Source organism: Choristoneura fumiferana, chromosome 20, assembly GCF_025370935.1.
Source record: "Choristoneura fumiferana chromosome 20, NRCan_CFum_1, whole genome shotgun sequence".
Taxonomy (NCBI): Eukaryota; Metazoa; Arthropoda; class Insecta; order Lepidoptera; family Tortricidae; genus Choristoneura; species Choristoneura fumiferana.
The window spans coordinates 11,386,687-11,408,105 of record NC_133491.1 but is presented as its reverse complement, the minus strand read 5'-3'; the positions used below and the strand labels follow the sequence as shown (position 1 = coordinate 11,408,105).

Genomic DNA, 21,419 nt, shown 5'->3' with positions numbered 1-21,419 from the left:
TTTGCTGGCCAATGTTTAACTTAAGTTTTATTTTCTTTTATTTTTTAATTTGTTCCATTTTTTCCCCAAAAAAACATTAAACATTACTCACCTATCATAACCAGGTATTGGAGATGCCATATTGAAGGTACAGTAAAAATTATCTGATTCACTGGATGCCCTTTGTCTTCTACGACCTTCTAAGTTAGTTTTTGATTCCAAGTACGCCTTGCCTTTGGGCTTCTTGAGAATGCCCTGTGGTGGGGACTTGGGTAGGGGGTTATTGAGTATTGATTTCAAGGGTTGCTTGGGATTGAGATCCATCATGTCATGGTCCATTCTTTCCAGCAATTCGTCAACTTTTGGCAGCCTGGTGTCATCTAATTTTGTATTTGATAGGGTAGTTACGAGTAGAGGTCTAGTGGGGCTTGTTCGGTGTAATTTTGATCTCCCTGGCTGGTAACTGAAATAATGCATTTTTTATGTTATTTTTCATTTTTTTTACATGATTGATCAATGCAAGCAAATCTTAATGCAGAGTGAGATTTTTGAGCACTTTACAATCATTATAAATTCTATATGGGAATTGTTACAAATTGACAATAATAATAACATAAACAATAGTATTAAATCATTAAATTTGAAATGTAATCCCATTACAGCAGCAATAATTAACATGAGATCTTCTGAACAAATAGAATGACCATGTGACCAAAACACAGTTGTAGACTAACATGCTAGGTTATGTTGTGTGTCACTCACCCATGGTGTCTGTTTTGTTCGTGAGCCATGAGGTAATCGCCGTTGCTGGCCGGCAGCGAGCACTCGTGGTCGTATCTATCCAACGAGCTGTTCAGCGTGAAGTGGCTTTTGTAGGAGTTATTGGGGTGAGCTCGGTGACGCGGGTGACTGTCTGCCGAGCGCTGCGGCTCCCGCGTCGCATCCTCATACGGCGAACGATCAACGCCCTCGCTGCGACAGCGGCGGCGCAGAACGCGCCCCGCAGAGCGCCCCGACCCGCCTGACCACAACACAGACCCTAACGGATCGCAAGAATCAAACCCGGACTCGTAACTCGGATTCGAACGCCTGCCATCCATAGCCGACCCGCCTACACCAGACGCATTGTCCAACGTCCACATCGAACGACCCCCACGGCTAATTTCACTATTGCACTGTTAATTTAACAGGTATTTAACGATGAAACATGAATCCAGTATCAGCGTCGAGGCCACCGACGACAGATGACAGACCGCCATTCAATTCAACGATCCCGAAACGTGCCAGCCTCTCCCGCCAAAATTGAAAGAAAATCACGTTCTATTTACAAAATGTTAAATACAGTTTGTCGCTTCATAACATTATTCACTCATTACGCACTTTGAAAAACCGTTATGTGATCTCTCAACGACAATAAACGACGATAGTAATGGCGATTGGGATTCACACATAGCACCCATTCATCAAAAGCTATCTATTTACGTGTTGTTAGTAAATTAGATTACGTTTAATTTATTCAAGGGCATCCTGAGGAATATTGATTTTACACAAACTGTAAATTATTGTTGGATTTATCGATCGGGTATATCCATTGCAAATGGTATTTGCCTTTCAAATTTGAATGAAGTAAAAGAAAAGAAAAGAAAATATCGTATCAAACCAAACTTCTTTTCTTACTGTTCATTTATTACATTACAATACGTTTAGTTTGAAAAGTCATTTGACAATAGTTCACATCTTGCTTCCACCTGTACGCTTTTAACGAGTGTAAGCGAGACACAAACAAGTTTGATTTTTTGTCGCATTGACATGAACATTTTTACCATTGCCCTCCATCACGGCCAATCATAAATCGAGCCTTGATTGAATTGCCATAGATAGAGAAACAAGTTACTCTAATTTCCAGTTCATTTAGGTGCGTGTCGTTGATAAAGGGGAGATGAGATGAGTATTGAGTGAGTGAGGGGTGGTTGGTTTTTTAGAAAAATATGGATCTGTCCATTGGAGGATAATTTTGCCAGTGTCTAGTGTCTAGTCTAGTAGGTTTTGCCGTTGTACCTACGGTACGGTAAAAAGATTCTATAAAACTAAATATGAGAGGCAAATGAGGGGTAATGGTGGATGAACGATGACAGCGCGAATCGAGTGAGAGGCGAGAGAGAAAATTGAGAGAATGGCAATGGCAACTTGGCAAGACAGGTTAAAAAAGTTGGACGAAAGTGCGTTTCGTTCAGATATATTCACAAGGAACAAGCAATGAACAATCATTTCAAGACATTTTACTTTGGGATAAGTATATACATGATATATATGTATTTCTATGAACTTGATTATTTGGAAGATGTAAACGAACATATGTAAGGAATTATATTTTTTATTTTATTACTACAGTACGATAGTTACAGTGCGCAACAGTGGGTTGACTCGAATAATCAAGGGAGGGTGGACGGAGGGCGAACGAGACGTAATGTACCCATCGAGGCCATCGATATATATGTACTAACGAACATACAATATAATGTCGGTAGAATATATGTCAATGATTGTACCGTACCGGCCGGGACATGACATGACCTAATGACACGACCTACATTATATCTTTATCCAGGGATTTTCGAAAATGTCGTAAAACTGGGTCAATCTTAGGGCAAATTCATGTCAACCGGGATACAAGACATGACTCGCTGCTTTTTGATAGTGACACAACTCAAAATTCTAGGACAAGTACATTTTGAAATATGTCACTATTCAATTCAAGTTCAATTTTAACGCTCCCTTTATTTTGAATTGTGTAAACCTCTCCTTCCTCTTTGGTGTAAACATTGTTTATTCCCCGTACCTATTGAAACTGGAATTCTCCTTTTTTTTTTATTCGACTGGAAGGCAAACGAGCAAGTGGGTCCTTACTTATTATTTTCTAGATCTATTTATTATCCCACTAATATCATAAATGCGAAAGTTTGTTACTCCATGAGCACATATTGTTACTTCATCGTGTCTAAACTGCTGAACCGATTTAGATGAAATTCGGTATACAGATAGTTCCGGCAGTCCCGGAGGACAGAATAGTTCTTATCACGGAAAATTGCATAGTTCCGGCGGGATAGTGATAGATTAGATAACTGAATTCTACTGAAGTCGCGGGTAACGGCTGGTGCGAATATAAATTATTGTTTATTAGAAGTTAATAGATCCTGCTCAGATGATCAGACTAAGAAACCTCTATATACTATACCATCACCAAAGCTGCTGAGCCTCCTGACGTGTTTGGTGATTTAAGTTTATAGTTATAAATTATAACTTATATAATGTCAGAATTTTGCCAGAATAGTTGAAATAAAGGCTCATTCTCATTGGTCTATAAGTTAATCGTTCAATTTGGTTCAATGAATTCATCGATTGCTCGCGACGGCACGCGAAAGAGCTTAAAGAGGCCATCAAAATAGCGCAGTTAAGTGCACTTTCTATGATTTCAAGGTAAGGCTAAGGAGCTACGAATGAATAATAAGTCTTGACATTACAATCATGACACAAGACTTATTATTTATTCGTAGGTAAGGAGAAATAAAAGCCATATTTTAGGAGAATCTGTATTCTTTTTTACACAGCTGTAACCTAGACCGTACGGTCAACGCCATTATATTTAATACGAATCTGACTCTTTCACAAGCTATATTACTTTAATAAAAAAAATCTATCTGTGATAATATTACATATCCGTCGTTAAAAAAAAAGTCTACTCAAGTAAGATTTACTGCCACTAAAGATTGGAATTTATCCTTAAATCTAGTCTAAAAGTATTATTACATACATATCTCAATATTACACAAGGGTAATAAACCTTCCTGGCACGGAAGAACGTCCTTCACCATTCACCTACATAGATGTATGAAGATGGAACTATACATTTTTCTAGTACAAGATCGTGGAGCGAATCGCTTGGCGTATATACAAAATTTTAATTAATTTCATTATTTTATAAATTTATGTCGATGTTATGCCAATAAAAGATGCCGTCATTTTGTCTATATTTCAGTACATTAAATTGTACATAGATGCACAGTAACTTACGACTAAAACATTGCAACATTGTAAAAAAAGATTTCTATTTAATAAATCTATTTTTATTTATTAAAATTAATCGTCCTTTTGCAGGCTGATATACAAAGTAGAAAAAATATACATTGTGCTTATCAATATCATCTTTACAACGTTTTGGGAGACTGTTTTGTAGGCGAGCGAGAGCCGAGGGGGCCCGACGTCCATCGCTCCGTAAGAAATAATACGCATCGTAACCAAAAAAGTAACAACTGTGTTGCGAGTCTTGAACGGTACTCCGAGCCGGCGAGAACGCTGATACAAAAAACCTGAAACAAGAGATACTAATTAAGAATAGGACTAAGTAGTAATTTTATCAGTATTTGACAAACTTGCCAATTCGGAGTGGTACAATGGAATGCCTCTAGCATCAGTTATTTCCCCAGCTGACTATTTTATTAGAACACAAGGATGCCATTGCATCTATGTAGGTATATAACACAAGGAGCAAAGAGATGGTGGTAACGATTGCAGGGACGTAGTCTTTCCGCCCCAAATGGGTGTGGTGGGTGTTCATTCTTGTCTCAATCAATAAACAGTCTTAATAATTGATGGCCCTGCACGCGTCTGTTCCTAGTGCCCTGATGACTTAAGGCACCATAGGCAACGAGTGTACAGTGTTAGGCTGCCTGTCATCTAGAGCGGATCGAGATAAAAATCCAGCAGTAGCATTGCATAAAAGCTCCGCTCCTCTTCAGCAGACTGGGTGTCAGTAACCAGCTTAAAAAAAAATACAAAACCGGGAAGCGGTGCGAGGAAGAGGAGCATGGAAGCGGGGCGGAGAAACGAGCGCGAGCGGGGAAGCGAGGAAGCTCCGCGAATGGAAAAACAGTCCGCAACTCAGCTCACTTCGTTTCGCAATCTAGCTTCGCGTCTCCGCAACTCCGTTCCATTACCCCTTTATTCCGCTCTAGTGGTCAGACAGCCTTAAGGAGGCATGGCGTATCATGGCGAAAAATTACTAGTGACGGCGTCGGAGAACGACTGCGTGGAGAGAGTACCACACGGGCGCATCGGGCGCGCACTGACTGCACGCTGCAGTAACACTTGCGTACCTTAGCTGGTGAGCAGCGCGATGTTGATCTCCTTGACCATTTTGACGCGGTGCAGCATTTTGGCGAGCGCGGCGCGGGACAGCGGCTGCGTGGAGTACCACACGGGCGAGTCCGGCACGCAGGACCTCTCCGGCTGCAGGTAGAACACGTCGTTGCGCGTGCGGACTGACTCCGGACTGCAATAACGTTAAAAAATAATGGTTTTAAATTGAATCCAGACTATGGCGTGCACAGAGGGTAGGCAGCGCTAGTGTTGCCTACTCTGCTGCGGGAGCTGGGTGCCGCTGCATGTAAGAAACCCGTTTGAAAAAAAAAAATCACTATAACAATGTGGCATTGCTGTGGCTGTAAGTTGTAGGTCCTTCAACTAATAGCGAGTATGGCGGCATAACCAATTGCCGTACGATGGCGAGTGAGGCCATACTTTATTAATTTAACCGGATCCTAATTAAAAACTTGCTTGAATGTGAAAACGAAACAACGAAAACAACTCACCATTTTGAAATATAGAACTCATATAATTTAACAGGACAGCGTAGTGGATTCTCTTCATTTTCTTGTTGTTCATAAACTTTCTTTTTTCTGGAATTTGCTTCTACAATAAAAAAAAAACAGAAGTTAATACATAGTTAGCATAACCGATTACATAATTAGATAGGACGAGAAGATTAAAATAGATAAATGAAAACATAATTTATCGGTCCAAATTTGCGAAATTCATGAGATTGAAGGTAAGGAATCCCCAAAAATGATTACACACACACTCATGGGCATGCGCATTTATAATACTTATTAGGAATAAAAAAGTAGCGTAAAACGAGTCGTCACGAGGAAACACAAAATCTCAATCTATAAGGTTACTTACCAAGTGCAGATTGTGGAGGATAGAACCGCAGTAGAACATTTCTGGAACCGGGGATCTTGGCCTGGCCTGGCTGATTCGGATTGCGTTTCCAATGCTTCATTATGTGCGAGAAGGATAGCTGCATATGCTCTTCAACCGTCTGAGAAAGGTGAAACAATTTCAACATGATAACTATTTGTTCCTTGACTATACTAGAATCTAGATCATGACAGCAAACATAATTCCGTATATGCTTGTTCATTTTGTTTCATGCTAGAATGAGAAGGACTGAAAGCATTCCGGTCTATATGGCGCCAGGGTAGTATAAGCAAATCTCGTAGAAAAGTGCTCAAACAAGGCAAACAACTACAAGGCGTGTCATACAAAATGTATGTGTTGATACTAGGTTTATTAGATTTGGAGTAAACTGGCTGTGACAGACGGACAAAGTGATCTTATAAGGATTCCGTTACTCTTTACGACATAAGTAACCAAGTACTCTATGTACAGTATAGTATGTTAAGGGGCTGTTTCACCATCCATTGGTTAATTTTGTTTGACGGCTAAATGTGATGCTGTCTCCGTCTATTCGAACAAATCAAACAGACGGCATCACATTTATACGTCAAATAAATTTAATCAATAGATGGTGAAACGGGGGTAAATCAAAAAATAATTTCGCTTACCACAAGGTTAAAATGTTTCGTGTTGAAGAACATAAGCGTGGATAATAATACGTGCGGGGAGTGAGCCCCTAACTGCTTGCTTTCCCATAAATGTTCCTCTTCCACTCTCGTGACTATGTATTCTGTAGGAAAACAAGTTTTTTTTTTATTAAAAATTTACATTCTAATACAGAATTTATCCTCCAATTACAGTCTCCAAAGTTACAGTTTAACCCTTTATAAGGTCCCATTTATTGGAACATACTATCACAGAATCAAAAGCAGCTATCGAATACATACCTACGTAAGTATGTCAGAACGTTTTTAAAGCTAGTAGTATTTTCAATAATTACAATGAATATTGTAACTTATTACTAAAAGAATAAGGTAGAATTTCCAAATCAATGCATGTGGTCGCTAAATCGTCTCTGCCTTATAAAGGGTTAAACCCTCATTTATATGAGTGTACTTACGCGAGTCATTATATAACACTGAGAACTTTTTGGCGACCTCGTCCAAACAGTCTGTGAACTTTTCATAATACGGATCCGTGAATATGTTGTCTATCCTACCATTCTCGAAAAGATATTGTTGTATTCCTGAAATTAAACATACCATTAAAAATACAGTCGAACATAGAACCTCTTCCTTTTTTCAAGTCGGTTAAAAATGAACACAACAACGACAACATTTTGACGTATCGCGGCCGATCTTTGATATCTCGTCTGTGAAAGTACTATTTGAATGATATGATTCACGTGGCGCTTGGGGGGAGCTAAATTGACTAAGTTGGTGTGACATACTTTACGATGACCCCTTATATAGCAAACGCTATACTGAACTCACCTAAAACCAAATAATAAATAGTGTCCGGCGCGTATTCGCTGCCGTTCGGTTTCCGGACCTCCTTGACAAACAGACAGAGCGAGAAATTGAGCTCGTCAGCCGTCAGCTGTAATATCTCCGACTTGAAAGGTTTCCGCCGTATCGAGCTCTTCTCTATCTCAGCGTTCTTCGTCATCACCCACTGCTTCCACGCGTTCACGCCGAATGTGTACTGCAATAGAAGCGAGGTTAGAATGCTCGTATAATACTTTGAGCATGCTTTAAAAGAAAAAAAAAGTTCCTTATTATTTTGGTCGTTGTTTTGATGACACCACTCGTATTATCTCGAAATAAAAAACAATAAGTTATTTAGAAGTCATCCATTTTTAGTCAAAATACCACCAACGGGACTTATCACGCTAACACACACGTTCCATTCCATTCAATCCATTCTTGGACAAAAGTGCCTTTCTTTGGGTTATATTGTTTGCTTTGGTTTGGTTTGATTTACGAGATTTATTATGTGTGGCGATAAATAAACAGTAGATATATTTCTCTTCAGTTTATATGCCTGGAGACCGAAATCCAAATCAAGCTCAATTTTTTATGTATGCATCTGAGTTGAGAAACAATGATGTGCAATGTTGAATGTAGCAGTTCCTCAAACTGATAGCAAATTATTTATTTATTTATTTAGAACATTTACAGCATTACAGTTGACACCAATGTGCTGTAAATTTAAAAAGATAAGAAAATCACATACTTAACAACAATACCAAATAACCACAAATAATGATGACGCTAGATGGACCCAGTGCCTATTCACTTCACGCCATAGGTGTTAGTGTTACCTTCAAGCACATGTTGGCGTCGGGCTTCTCCGCGGGCTCGCGCGGCGGCTCGGGCTGCGCGGGCGGCGGGTCGGCGCGGCGGCGCTTGGAGGAGCGCGTGGGCGGGCGCGCGGCGGCGGCGGGCGGCGCGCGCTTGCGCGGCGCGGCTGACGCGCGCAGCGCCGCAACCGCGCGCTGCTGCTCCAACGCCATCATGTGGTGGTGATGCATCGCTTCACCTTCCAAACCTAACAACAAGTAAATAACGCAAAGGTTTTCAACCGGTGTGCCGCGTATATTTTCAGGTGTGCCGCGATCGCCGCGAAGTGTATGCGATTCATACAAAAGGAGTCAACGAGACCCTATTAATAAGCCTCCGCTGTCCGTTATGATATACATATATTATAGGTATACTGTACGGAACCCTTTAGGTACTATGCGCGCCAGTACGACTCGCACTTGGCTATTTTTTACTGGTGTGCCGTGAAACTTTGATGAACGAAAAGTGTGCCGTTAGAACCAAAAGGTTGAAAACGCCTGAAATGAGGTGTCATAGGGTGACACTATTTACCGGCCCGGAAAATACCGACCCGATATTTCGTGTAAACGCCCATACAGACTCATGTCAAACTGACATGAGTTTCTATGGGCCTATATAGGAAGTATTTCCAAGTTCGTATAATCCGGGCCGGTAAATAGTGTCAGCCATGTCATAGACCATTATTCTGGTTTTCTGTCATTCACATCGGATTGACAAATATTATTAAAACAGTAAATTTTCATCAGTCTGGACCATCAGCCCGTCAGTCTGAGAGGGTTACACGATAATTCTGACGTCATTCTGATCAGAATGATGGACGGAACTGGCGCCAGAATGAGCGTTTAACCGAAGTCGTAAACTGACAAGTTTTTGCTAACTGTACTTGCGAGTTTAATCACCCAACGTCCTTGATAATCGAAACTCGAAATGTACATCGTCGGGAATAGCACAAATCCGCTTTATTTTGCGTATTTGTACTCTAAATTCATTGAAATAAATTCACATTCTTCAGTGTCTGTTAGTCAAAATTGAATAAAGATATTTAAACTTTGATCATCTTACCAGGCATGCCGGGGTGCGAGCTCGGCGTGATAGTGTTAGCAGTCATGGCAGACTCCAAGTCCACAGGCTGCTCCTCATACTCCGTGGCCATTTTCAACGCCATCTGCAGCATGTCTTCGCCGAACGCGTTGTTGCCATCTATGCCTGCCACTGGGCTGAAGCCCTCGTCCGCTGGAACACGCAGGAGGGGTTAGGAGACTGAAGAGTTACCAGGGTTACAGGCTCAGTTTCATTGGTCGATAGGGCCCGTATTCGGGGAAATGTTTACATTGGTTGATAGGGTCTGCATTCGGGTTTTACTAGTCAATATATTTGCATGTCTTTGCGACAAAACATGTAATAGTCCCATAAACCTTACATTTATCTGTGCATACCATGTTTGAGCAAATAATTGACTGATTACTGCTATTTTCCACCTGCAGAGAGTCACTGCACGCTGGTATGTCGATCGAGTTATCGACTTATGAGTTTCATTAGTCTTTATACCGCCTTCGAGGAGACACCGCACGCTGTATATCGGCCAGTGAAACAGAATCTTTAAAGAGATCCCCTAATTTCCCTAACTCAAACACATTCATTTTTAAAGCAAAGTTTACATGGCCAGTCTCGCGGACCGTCTCTCGCCGCTGGTTCACGCACTGCAATGGCTGAATGCGGTTCCTGATGCCAACGTGCGTGCAAATGGGCGTCGGTAAGTGACGAAAGTTTGAGGTTTTGTGTGACGATTTGTTTTTGTTTCTTTATTTACTGCTTGTGTTTCTTTGATTTTATCTACCTACATGTAGTCTAAAATTCACAGTGTTTTAGTTTTACTGGTATCCTACTAATATTATAAATGCGAAAGTTTGTAAGTCTGTTTGTTTGTTTGTTACTCCATCACGTCTAAACCGCTGAACCGATTTAGAAGAAATGCGGTATACTGATAGTGTGCGTCCCGGGGATGGACAGGAGAGTTTTTATCCCGGAAAATAGCAAAGTTCCCGCGGGATAGTGAAAACCGGATCCTACGCGGACGGAGTCGCGGGTAACGGCTAGTACAGTATATAATTTCATATAATAAATAAATAGATATAACATTCAGTTCAAATGAAGTTAATTTCTCAAGTTATGCGCGGTAAAACAGTGAAAAGGTTCTTTCTTAATTTTTGATATTTTGCTGATGAAATATTTTTAATTACAGATTATTATCACAAGAAAGCTTGAGCTACAATTCCCAAGCACGCCCATTGAAAACGATTGAATTGCTTCGTTTATTTATCAATTTCGAGCATACATTTCGGAAAACCTCTCACAGGACTTTCCTGTGGTCATATCAAAGTATATCAGTCATTTCCACTCACCATTATCATCATCCGTGTCAGAATCGCTCTGGTCTTTCTTCTTGTCACCAGCTACCATCTCCGCCATCATCAGCAGCTCCGCTTCGAACGGATCCGTTGGCATCTTGTCATGGATCTTATTTATCTCCTTCATGATGCCCTTAGCAGAGTTTCGAGTGGTGGGTATGAAGACGGGCGTCGGAATAGGTATCGGAATGGGCACGGGAACAGGGAAGGGTAAAGACCACATAGCGCACGGAACCGGCACGTAGATTGGTACCGGAACAGGTATTAACACTCGTCGTTCTAAGCTAGGGTCGGTTTGGCACTCTTTAGTGCAAGGGTGCGGACGGCAAGATACCCCTTTTGAGATCATCATAGGTTTGGACATGGTGGCTTTGTTCGCGACTTCTCTGGGGGGTAGAGTTTTGACTATGACATGGTTGTAGATTTTGGGAGGTGGCGGGGGCGGAGGAGTTGGCGGTTTGGGAGGGGGCGGGGGTGTCTTGGGTGCTTGCGGGGGCTCCGGTTCGGGCGGCGGCGCGGCTGCCGCTGCGGCTTGGAGGCGTTTTGATTTCCCTCGCGTCATTGAAGGCATGAGTGGGGGCGGCGCGGCGAGGGACTGCACGTTGGAGATGACTGGTAACCCTGAGCGTTGTTGGGCCTTCGGACCGGCTGTGGAATATAAATAAGAATTATGCAGAATCGACATACTGATATGGAAATTCTCCAAATCAGGGTTGCACTGAAAACTAGCTGAAATTCTTGAACTTGTGTGATTTTAAAATGTTAATTTTCGTCTCTTTAATTTGAAAGATTTGTCATCCTACTCATGTAAAAAAGGCTGGATGGTTGTGGATGAAATTTGACATACAAACACTAAATATAGAGACATGAAATTTTGCACGGATGGTCTTCATGCAACTTGCAAATTGGTGTTGCAGATGTTTATGGGCGGTGGTGATCTCTTACCACCAGGAGACCCACTTGCTCGTTTGCCACCCAGTCGAATAAAAAAAAAAAACGTAAACGAATACGGCGATGTAATTTTTGAGAATTTCAATGAGGATTTAGTTAAAACCCAAAAATTTTCATACAACTGCTAGATCGTTTAACGATTTAGGTGAGTGATATGTAAATATCTTACCGTTTTTACCATTGTTTTTATGCGTCGAGCCAGTGGTGTAAGTCCGCCGCGGGGCACCTGTGGGCACGGCCTTTTGCTGGTCGATCGCCTCGCCGGGTATAAGGGCCGGCGTGTGTTTGGAATATTGACCCTGTGAGAGATTAATAATCCTTAAAATTATTACCTTATTATTTCCAAGATTGCAAAATATTCACAAGCCTGATGTAAGCGGTATAACTCCATACTGCGTATGTATTGCTTAGGAGAGTGGCTCTGCTAACACTGTACATTCATAGATACTAAGAACCGTATTGGACTGCCAATCTCCAATACATGATCCCTGATGGGTAAACCTCACAAAAAAAGGAAAATCGCACATCTAACACCTACACCTATTATAATAATTTAGTTTTGTTTTGTTACCTGGAATGCCATGACGCACTGGTACGTGCAAAAATTTCTGACTGTCGCGTCCGACATAGTCAAGTGGTATTGAGCTAGTGACGTCCGTTTACACATGTCGCATTTTATTCTGAAAAGGAAAATAAAACAATAGGATTACTCAAAATTAAACTTAATCTACAAACTGTAGAACATATAAAAAATCTATAAACTAAATCCCACCACTCCGCGGCGTAGCCGGCTCATAAGTGCCCATAACTTCGAATTGCCCCGCTGCATAGCCAGCGCTATCTGTTGAACCAAGTACGACTCGGAGCGAGGATCGCATTCGCATCCCCTGTCCCGCAGCCTATGGCCCGCGGGCAACAGCTAGTTTGTAATAATTTTCTCTAGTTCTCACCTCCTCGACGACACAGCGTTAATCGACACTTGATAGAGATTCAAACAATTCAGCGAGCACATCATAACGACCTGCCCGGAGTTCTGCACGCGTCTTATCATGTCAAAGTTGTACTTCTTCACTTTGCACCAGTTGCATGGCACTATGTGGCGCGAGTTGCTGATGTAGACGTTCATACACGACTTGGAACAGAAGCAGTCGGGAGACGACGTCTCGTATATCGTGAAGCATTTCGAGACTTTGCGTTCAAAGTATTTCTTACACCACCGGCATTGATCTGGAAGTAAGTGGTTTGTAAATGAATGGCGTAGACTTACGAATGGATTCATCATTAATCTGTAGCAACGAACGCTGGAAACCGGTACCAAAAATACCTATACTGTTTGAGTAGTAGTAGTACCGGTATTACGGTCGGATGAGGATCGCATGTACAGTTACAGCATACATGCATCGACGCCCACTACATCTAAACTTATGCAAAGATTTGTGATGTTCTTTCTTATTTTAATTACAATCTGGTATCAAAAAAGTAAACCGTATTTCCCGTGCCGAATGTGATCATTGTCTGTCAAATATGTATTGTCAGAAGAGGGGAAAGTGTACAATCATATTCTTTAAAAAAATATGATTTAGTATTATATAAATATTTACTTACCAGGGAATATGTTGTTGACGAATTTAAAAGCAGCAAAACAGGGATCAGAACACAACCTCTGCACGATGTCTTCGCTCACTTCCACCTCTATCGTTGTCCCTTTTTCCAGCGAGCAAACCGCGCACTTCGCCCAAACGGGCTGTGGCATGGGACTCTTGCTCATCTGATCGAATTTCTCCATGCACTGTTGTGTACAGAAATCTTTGAATTGCCCCTTGTCCCCCACAGGAGCTAAGAATCCTTGGTGGCCGACCGATATATCCCTCTGACAGTAACAGCATATCTTAAGACCCTTCTTAAACTCCTCCAAGCATCCAGAGTTGCAGAACTGGCGAATATCGTAGCCGAATCTTACACAATATTTTCCTAAACTCGTATGCGTGACTAGGTTTTTGCAGTTAGCGCAGCGCGCACCGATCTTGTTTTGGTATCGCCCTAAACAAACTTCGTTGCAGAAATCCATGGTCTCCCAGGTTAGATTTTTGTCGTCCATGTTCAGTTGAACAGTGCATTGGTAGCACTTCCTGATGAAGGTTCTATCTCTTTCCTCTCTAGCCGCTTGGACCATGGCGGGCGTTTTGGGCTGCAGTTTGTATGCTTCGTCCAGATATTTGTCAGTCGCGTTGCTTATGACCTTTAACTTGAGGAGTGGAGGGTTTGAGGGTAAGTTTTGTTTTCTGGGAACTCTTTTCCTTTTAATGTTGTATCGTCCGTTTTCTTTGCTGTTTAGTTCTTTGATACAAGATTGGTCGCATATGTTGGTTGGTACGCCGTACCTTTTGAAGGCATAACCACATTTTTTGGTTTCTTTGCAGACTAGACACTCGGCTACTGTGGGGGTGACTTCTTCGACGATCTGGCGTCTTCGTTTGTATACATATTTGTCTTGTTCATCGGCCATCATGCTGTTCAGGCAGGCGAGAGAGCAATAGTGTGTATCTTCGCCATCGTAGTTGTAATAGAAGTAGCATAGTTTGGATTCTTCGCATTCCGAGCAGGTGAGCATCTTTGGTACGATTTCCTCGATGGTGTACTTCTTGGACGTGACATTGTATTGTCCAGGATGCTCCTCCCGCAGTGCTACGACGCAGTCCTCAGTGCACACGTACTTTTTTTCATTGTTTTTGTCCATGTATCTGTAGGTGCAAGATTTCTCTTGGGAACACTGAACGCAGGTCGCGTCAACAGGGCTAATCTGCTGGATATCGTTTGGGACCGGGTTTTCTTCGATTTCAGCTGTCTCGTCGTGTTCATTTTCGTTTTCTTTATCTGTGAAATTTGAAACATAAGATGTAACTTTACTATTTCGTCCAGATATTTGTAAATTAACTTGCAACTGAAATTGGAATCGAATTTAGGTTCGTGCAACAGTTCTGGCCAAAACCGAAACTTTAGTTAGAAAGTGAGTCAATTTTATTTGATGTGTAAACATTGTAGCCGGGAAAAATTTGCTGACGAGGGTGGCGTGGCCACTCCATGACGGCGTACGAAAGCTCATGAACCCAGTTTCAGTTTCGATAGTTACTCCGCCGAAGCCGAACTAAACCGAGACCAAAAGTTTGGTTGAACACTAGAAATTTACAGTCAATTTATTTGCTGGGATTGGGATGTTCATTTAGCCTTGCTCAACTTTACGTATACTGCGGGATTTTCTGAAGTTACTCACCCAGTGAAGGCTGCCAGCACAGTTACAAAGCCATAGTTGTATAATTCAATACCACAACAACAAACTTACCAGCAACGTGATCATGCGGCGTGCCCTCATCCGCGTCGGCGGCGACGTCGTCCTGTGCCGCGTCCTCCCGCACCTCCTCAGAATCCGCGTCATGCTCCGTTTTGGGAACCGTCTCTGCTTCTGCATCACGTAAACATGTGGAAACCCATCATATTTGTTACCTTTTATTTAACTTGTAATGTTCAAATGTGTTTGTATGTGTCGAGGATTAAAATTTACTCTACCAATCATATAGAGCTGCAATTTGAGCAGAAACTAGTAGAGAAATTCTGGTAGGATAGAACTATTCAATGGTTAACAGTAACAGTAACTTGAAGCCACTGGAGGTCTATGGGGGAAGCCTATGTTCAACAGTGGACTTCTTACGGCTAATATGATTATGATGGTGTTGTGATGGTTAACTAAATATCCCAGGTCATCAAAGTTTTCAAAACTATGTCCACACAGGTTGTTTGAAAGCGATTAATTGAAATTGAAATCATTAAAAAAAAATCGCGACACGAGTTTGGAGGATTTTAGTTAGAAATACCGCAAAACAGTTAATGTATCCAAAGGCTTAGGACAAGTTAAATTACCTTCAGCCTGCTTCCGTTTCTCGGCCAAAACCTTCGCCGCCTCCGCTTTGTCGGCCTCAGAAATCTCTCGTTCGGTGTCAGGCAAGAGACACACTTCTTCATCAGCGCCAGGTTCCTCTGGCACAGTGTTGCTATCTTCGGGATGGGGATCTTTAAAAAAACATGTAGGATGTAAAGTGGATAAACTGATTACTTAGTAAAGGATGTTGGACCCTATGGATGCAGGTGGCAGGTGGTCAAGGTTTATGTCCAGTAGTGGACGTCTTTCGGCTGACAATGAAATTTGGCGGACGTGTTTTTATATTTGATATTAATGAAATCTGCAATATTATTTAATATTTAATTTATCGGAATTCCGATAACAATTTAGTGATTTTGATTCAACCGCTGCTGGTTCTAATGGTTTAAACGTGCGAAACCGCGAGTAAACACTAGTTTGAAATAAAAGCTAGGGCGTTTAGGACGTATATGGTTGTAAACAAGTTCAGAAGCTTCTTTGCAAGCCCATAATAAAACTGAGTTCACATAATTATTTTTATTTTTCTACTAAGCAACAGTAAGTCTAACTCTGCAAGTATACTCTACCACATACCTGTATGGTCTTCATCATCATGTGTCACATCTCCATCTACATTGTGGTCATCATCATCATCATCCAAGTTTGCACCAGTGCCTGCTTCTTTGGATGTGGATGTCTCAGCTGCGGAGTTACTCCTGTCTTTGAGCAGAGCATCAAATGGATCCAAGGCCTGGAAATTTCAGAAAAAAGAAACACTGACTTAGTCACAATGTAGAAGCATATTATGGAATTTTCATGTATTGACTTGGCAAATTTACAGGTCTAAGTATGAAAATGTGACAAAGAAATATTATCAATTCACTTTACACTTTTTTATGACATTAGAGAACTTTTAGGGAATGAGACAAAGAGTAACCAAAATAGTAAAGTTACATAATTATTCTAATCAGTACTCTCCACAAAAATGTATTACCTGTGTATGATCTTCTTGGGGTTCCTCCTGCACATTAGGTGCAGTTTCAAATTCTGGTTTTCCTACATCACTTATCTTCTCCGTATCATTGTGACTTGACTCCAATGCATCAGTGTCCTCAGTTTCATTTTTAGTTGTTTCAACATTTGTTGAGTCAGTATCAGCAGGTTTATCAATATCTGCTGATTCTTGGCTAGAGGTTTCTAGAGCAGCTGTATCAGTCCCTAGGCTCACTGACTCGTGACTTGCTGATTCTTGACTGTTGGATTCCTCTGGACTCTCAATTTTTCCTTGTAATTCTGCATTACCCTCGGTTGGTGCACTTTCTGCATCTTCTGATTTTATTTCTGGAATAAATTGTTTCATTCTTATTCTTATCATTATCACTACAAATAAGAGATAAATTGAGCTCTTAACCTAAAGACGATAGGTAATTTCTGTTGCAATTGTTATAAAACTAGTTGTCAATAAAATTTGTGAAACATTTATTGAATCAGCCGTGACACAACTCTCTCTGTTGCTCTGAGGATGAACTCTGCCTGAGTTCAAAACACGTCAGTGTAATGTGGTGGTGGTGATAATTGGGTTTGTGTAATTTGTGTGTTATAGTGTACACATGGAGGAGCTGTATGAACACACATTTGCTGAATAGACATGGCTATGATAAGGTTGCGGGTTAGCAAAGTAATTGTTTATAGTTCAACCTTTATCAAAAAATTATCAAATTTCTTGCAAGACTATATTCATGATGAAACTATTTGTACTAGAGGTTAACAGCATCAAATTAACTTTTGTTGATAAACAATGCTCAATGTAAACAATACAGCCAAACCAAACCAATGTCAAGGTCAAATTGAAAGCATGTTGTCCAATCATTCTTATTCAGGAAATTGAATAACTTTACTTAAGGTTTTAATAGTAGTCCCCACTATCGGAGGTGCAATTTGGTAGCTTGACAGTCTTAGGGATGGGTAAAAAAGATTTTAAAATACCAACTAAATACCGATATTTTTTTTTTACCATAATGACTAATGACAGTCTAAGGGGCTGTTTCACCATTCATTGATTAGCGTTAACCGACGGTTAAATGTGATGCCGTCTCCGTCTATTCGAACAAAACAAATAGAGACGGCATCACACCTAAACGCCAGTTAACACTAATAAATGGATGGTGAAACAGCCCCTAAGACTTTAATTAAACATGTTTATTTTGTAAAACAGGAATAATTACAAAATTAATATGTATTAACATTTTTTATTAAAAAAATAACTTCAATTAAACCCAATATAATATCTTAGCTCTATTCAGCAAGCATTATAGCAAGATAAAAATATTGGCTTTAAATAACAAGCCTATTCAAAAAATTTGGTTGAAATGTTAGGCTTATTAATAAAGAATTTAATTTTTATCACCTGATTTGTTTGCGGTATGACTTTAAAATATTATGTTTTGAAGAGCTAAATTAATGCATCAATACTATTACATCTTCTTCTTCTCTTTTAAAATATGGCTTTTCTGTCCTAATTAATAGGACAATTTCGCCAGTGTCAAAGTAAACTCTCTTTGAGAGGGACGTTGTACGGTGGTTGTAGTTTTTGCAACTTGATAGTAAAATTCCAGAAACCACGTGGAGACAACTTGCGCATTAAAAAATGTCAGACACAAGAGCAATATAGAATTTTATGATCACTGTTCACTGTTAAGGTTAACTGGGCAGTCTTGTCGACCCGGGTTGATATGTATGCAACAAGTATTCCATTTTGCATTATATACAAGCTTTCCCGTTTCAATCGTTTTAGTCTGTAAGTATGTTGCCACCCTTAGGCTTTAATAGAGAATATCAGTAATGAAAGGTGCATGTCAATCCCAGAGAATAATCAACTATTGGCTATATTCTCCTGACTCCTAACTTTTTTTAAGAGACATAGTACTTAAGATTGGTTTTTTGGAATCTTTTTGTATTTTTTATTTCAATTCCAAATTTTTTTTGCCGAGGACCTGGGTTGGATTCCCAGCACTGGTCTTATTTTTCTGGTTTTTCTGTGCATCTATATGTCAGTTTGTATTTTCGATATAGTACTTAAGACCTAGACATGGTCCACCAGCTTATTTGGATATTATTTCATGATTCTCAAAATTCTTCATTCAGTAAACAATTTGTACTTTATAAAGCACATTTGGCCATTATTCTTAGTGGTAATTGGTCCTTTATAAAGTATGCGAGTGCTCGGGGATATGACAATTTAGCTGAAAAGGTGAAACTAATAAAAATAAAATAAAAATGTCACACAAATAGTGAAATAGTCAGCATAAATGTTTTCAAAATGTAGAACGGTAGAATTTCCTCTGAATTATTACTTTTTTGAAGTGAAAATTTAAACTATTGTGAAAATATTAATCAAATTTTTTTAATTTTCTACTATCCTAATGAAGCCCACCCTATAAATATTTTGAAAAAATTATTTATATAATTATATTTATCCGTTGCTTAGTTAGTTAGCTTTGCTAAGCTTACTTTGGGACTAGGTCAATTGGTGTGAGTTGCCCCCTGATATTTATTTATTTAATAGAAAAACAAAAGAAATTTTATTCTGTTACATTGTCATAGATTCCTAATTCCCTTGAACTTAATGTGTACATTCTATTGCACATTGCGCCGCACATGGCTATGACTAAAGTGTCTATATGTCTAAAGTGGGTCCTACAAGGATAGAAAATATGGGTGACACTCTTTCATAATACCCACCCTGTTTTTCATGTATACACCCATAGATTCTAGGGGCATGTATATGAAAAACAGGGTGGGTATTATCCGGGCTGGAATAGAGTGCCACCCGAGAATATCCCTGAATGAATATGGGGTACTAGTGACACATTTAGGACTTATTTATTTCTCCATTCTCTGATTAATTCTTCAATTTTTTAAAGTAATAATACAGTGTACAGATGACACTAGTGACTGTACTACTGAAAAAAAAACAGAGAATGGCAAAGAAAAGATGACTCGATGAAATTTCAACAACTTGTATTAATAAAAACAGAATGAGCACCATTCAAGACAAACTAAAGTGGAACAAGATTTAATCAGAGCCATACAACAAACTATTAATGTAATTTAGAAAGAAATGTATAGTGTGCACAAATAAAGCTATAAGTAACAATGATTTGTAATTTAGTCTGTTTATTTTATTACATTAGAATAAACAATTGTCTCTTAGTATTAACTTAGTTAAAGACATGTGGAGGGAATTCCGAAGATTTCTCAGGGACTAGCAAGTATACTTGTATACAGCAAAGTAAAAAAATGAAGAATTTAGACATACCATTATTAATTTCTTCTTTCACATCCCCGGGCACTTTATCACTTACACTGTCACTCTCATGTTCAACATGGTTTTGCAGTTCACTGTCACCTTTTTCACTAAGTTCATTTTCTGACTGTCCATTGCCATTTGAAGATTTAGTTGTATCATCATCACCAAGTTCATTAGTCTCACTGTTACTGAGTTTGGAACTTTGAGGGTCTTCCGCGTGTTTAGTGCTATCAGAGCTTTCTAATGTAGCTTTTTCACTAGAATCCTTGTCACCAGAATCAAGACTGACAGTCTCTGTAGAGTTTTCGGGGATGCTCTCTTTTTCCTCCATATTACCACCAATCTACTTGGATATAGGTAAATAACAGGATTCAATACATCTGGAAATAAACCAAAGATTCTTATTATGATTTTTTTCCGAGACGCCGCACCCGGCGGAAAGTTTCGAGGTTAGAATGCTGAGGGGTTCATCGAACAAGACCAATTTGTAAAAAAGATAAGTTTCAGTTTCATTTTATGTTAGTTGAAAGTTGGAAAAAAATTAAATTACAAACAATGACTACCAATAACCAATAACCGCGGCAATTTATAAGTGATATGACGCCAACCGCGACACAAGCCCATAGCCCGCGCTTATTCGTGTATTGTTTTTTTACTAACTATTACTGGAAATTAAAGGTATTAAATAATGTTGTTGGCCTAATTTACTTTAAATGGAATGCACACCGTGTAGTATTTGGTAAATAGCAGCTAGGATGTGACGGTAACTTTCTTTGTAGGACACGAAAAAACCTAAGGCCATGAGTGAAATATTTTGAAAAACACAGATCACAGCAGCCAAATATAAGGTATTTGGTACCAAAATTCCATTTTTTTCCGTAGAAGTACGTTCATAAGTAAAACAATCTTACCTATATTGTTATTTTACATGAAACTCACTGAAAGCACAACAAACGACACCATTTTGGAATCTACTTGCATGCGATTTGTTGCGGATGTGTATACTGCACAAACTTATTTCTATTTACTTGCAATACCATTTGTACAAATTCTGTATCTATTTAACGATGTTATATAAATAAAATACATATTTTTTAGTATATAACATTTGTAAGATTAGCTCTATTTTTAATCCCGAATAAATAAAAAGTAATCAATGCCGACTGCCAGAGACCATTATTATCTGAATGTTGGCAAAAAGTGACGCTTTGTTCAATGTAGTAAACTCGAGTCATTGTTAACAGCGTTGGAACATCTTCATTAAATAAATTGTACAAAATAGTTACGCCAAAAACGTACGTACGTTTTTTTCGTACCAAGTTAAATAAATAGCATATAAGCTCAATTAGTATCAATTGTTCCACGCCACGATATTTATCATATTTATGTAAGCCTTCCTCCTGTGACCTGTGTGTGAGCCGCCCACGACCGGTCAACGTTTTACTACAATTTATTATTTATTTTGTTTTACTATTTGTGATAGCTTTCTATTTTATTTTGAA

At 39.7% G+C, this 21,419-nt stretch overlaps 2 protein-coding genes across 6 annotated transcripts in view; both read right to left on the bottom strand.

Moving 5' to 3' along the window:
- LOC141439240 (tubulin monoglutamylase TTLL4-like) overlaps positions 1-1,683 on the bottom strand; it is a 39,530-nt gene extending 37,847 nt beyond the window's left edge. For 2 of the 5 annotated variants that reach the window (XM_074103447.1, XM_074103449.1), the window contains exons 1-2: positions 742-1,683; positions 92-442 (exon numbers count right to left, since the gene is read on the bottom strand). In XM_074103447.1, coding sequence (XP_073959548.1) covers positions 92-442; positions 742-1,121 — 731 coding nt within the window. In that variant the 5' untranslated portion in view covers positions 1,122-1,683. The remainder of the gene's footprint in view (positions 1-91; positions 443-741) is intronic. The other 3 variants (XM_074103445.1, XM_074103448.1, XM_074103446.1) reach the window with 2 other exon arrangements.
- A 1,872-nt stretch (positions 1,684-3,555) lies between these two features.
- Positions 3,556-21,094, bottom strand: woc (zinc finger protein without children). The gene is made up of 20 exons (XM_074103011.1): positions 20,829-21,094; positions 19,927-20,297; positions 16,603-16,949; positions 16,203-16,359; positions 15,611-15,760; positions 15,036-15,155; positions 13,301-14,569; positions 12,646-12,922; positions 12,267-12,375; positions 11,865-11,994; positions 10,739-11,392; positions 9,399-9,569; positions 8,318-8,544; positions 7,488-7,698; positions 7,115-7,240; positions 6,663-6,784; positions 5,998-6,136; positions 5,628-5,727; positions 5,133-5,308; positions 3,556-4,346 (listed from the first exon to the last, which is right to left on the bottom strand). Exons 2-19 carry the CDS (start codon positions 20,246-20,248, stop codon positions 5,134-5,136), a joined length of 4,806 nt encoding a protein of 1,601 aa, XP_073959112.1. The 5' UTR covers positions 20,249-20,297; positions 20,829-21,094; the 3' UTR covers positions 3,556-4,346; position 5,133.
- Positions 21,095-21,419: the final 325 nt, after the last annotated feature.

Excerpts from the sequence above, each read along its gene's own strand:
- woc (XM_074103011.1), bottom strand. The coding sequence starts at position 20,248 with ATGGAGGAAAAAGAGAGCATCCCCGAAAACTCTACAGAGACTGTCAGT. Across the intron at positions 14,570-15,035 it reads GCCGCATGATCACGTTGCTG|ATAAAGAAAACGAAAATGAA; the intron begins GTAAGTTTGTTG and ends CAAATTTCACAG. Across the intron at positions 6,785-7,114 it reads AGTGTTATATAATGACTCGC|AATACATAGTCACGAGAGTG; the intron begins GTAAGTACACTC and ends GTTTTCCTACAG.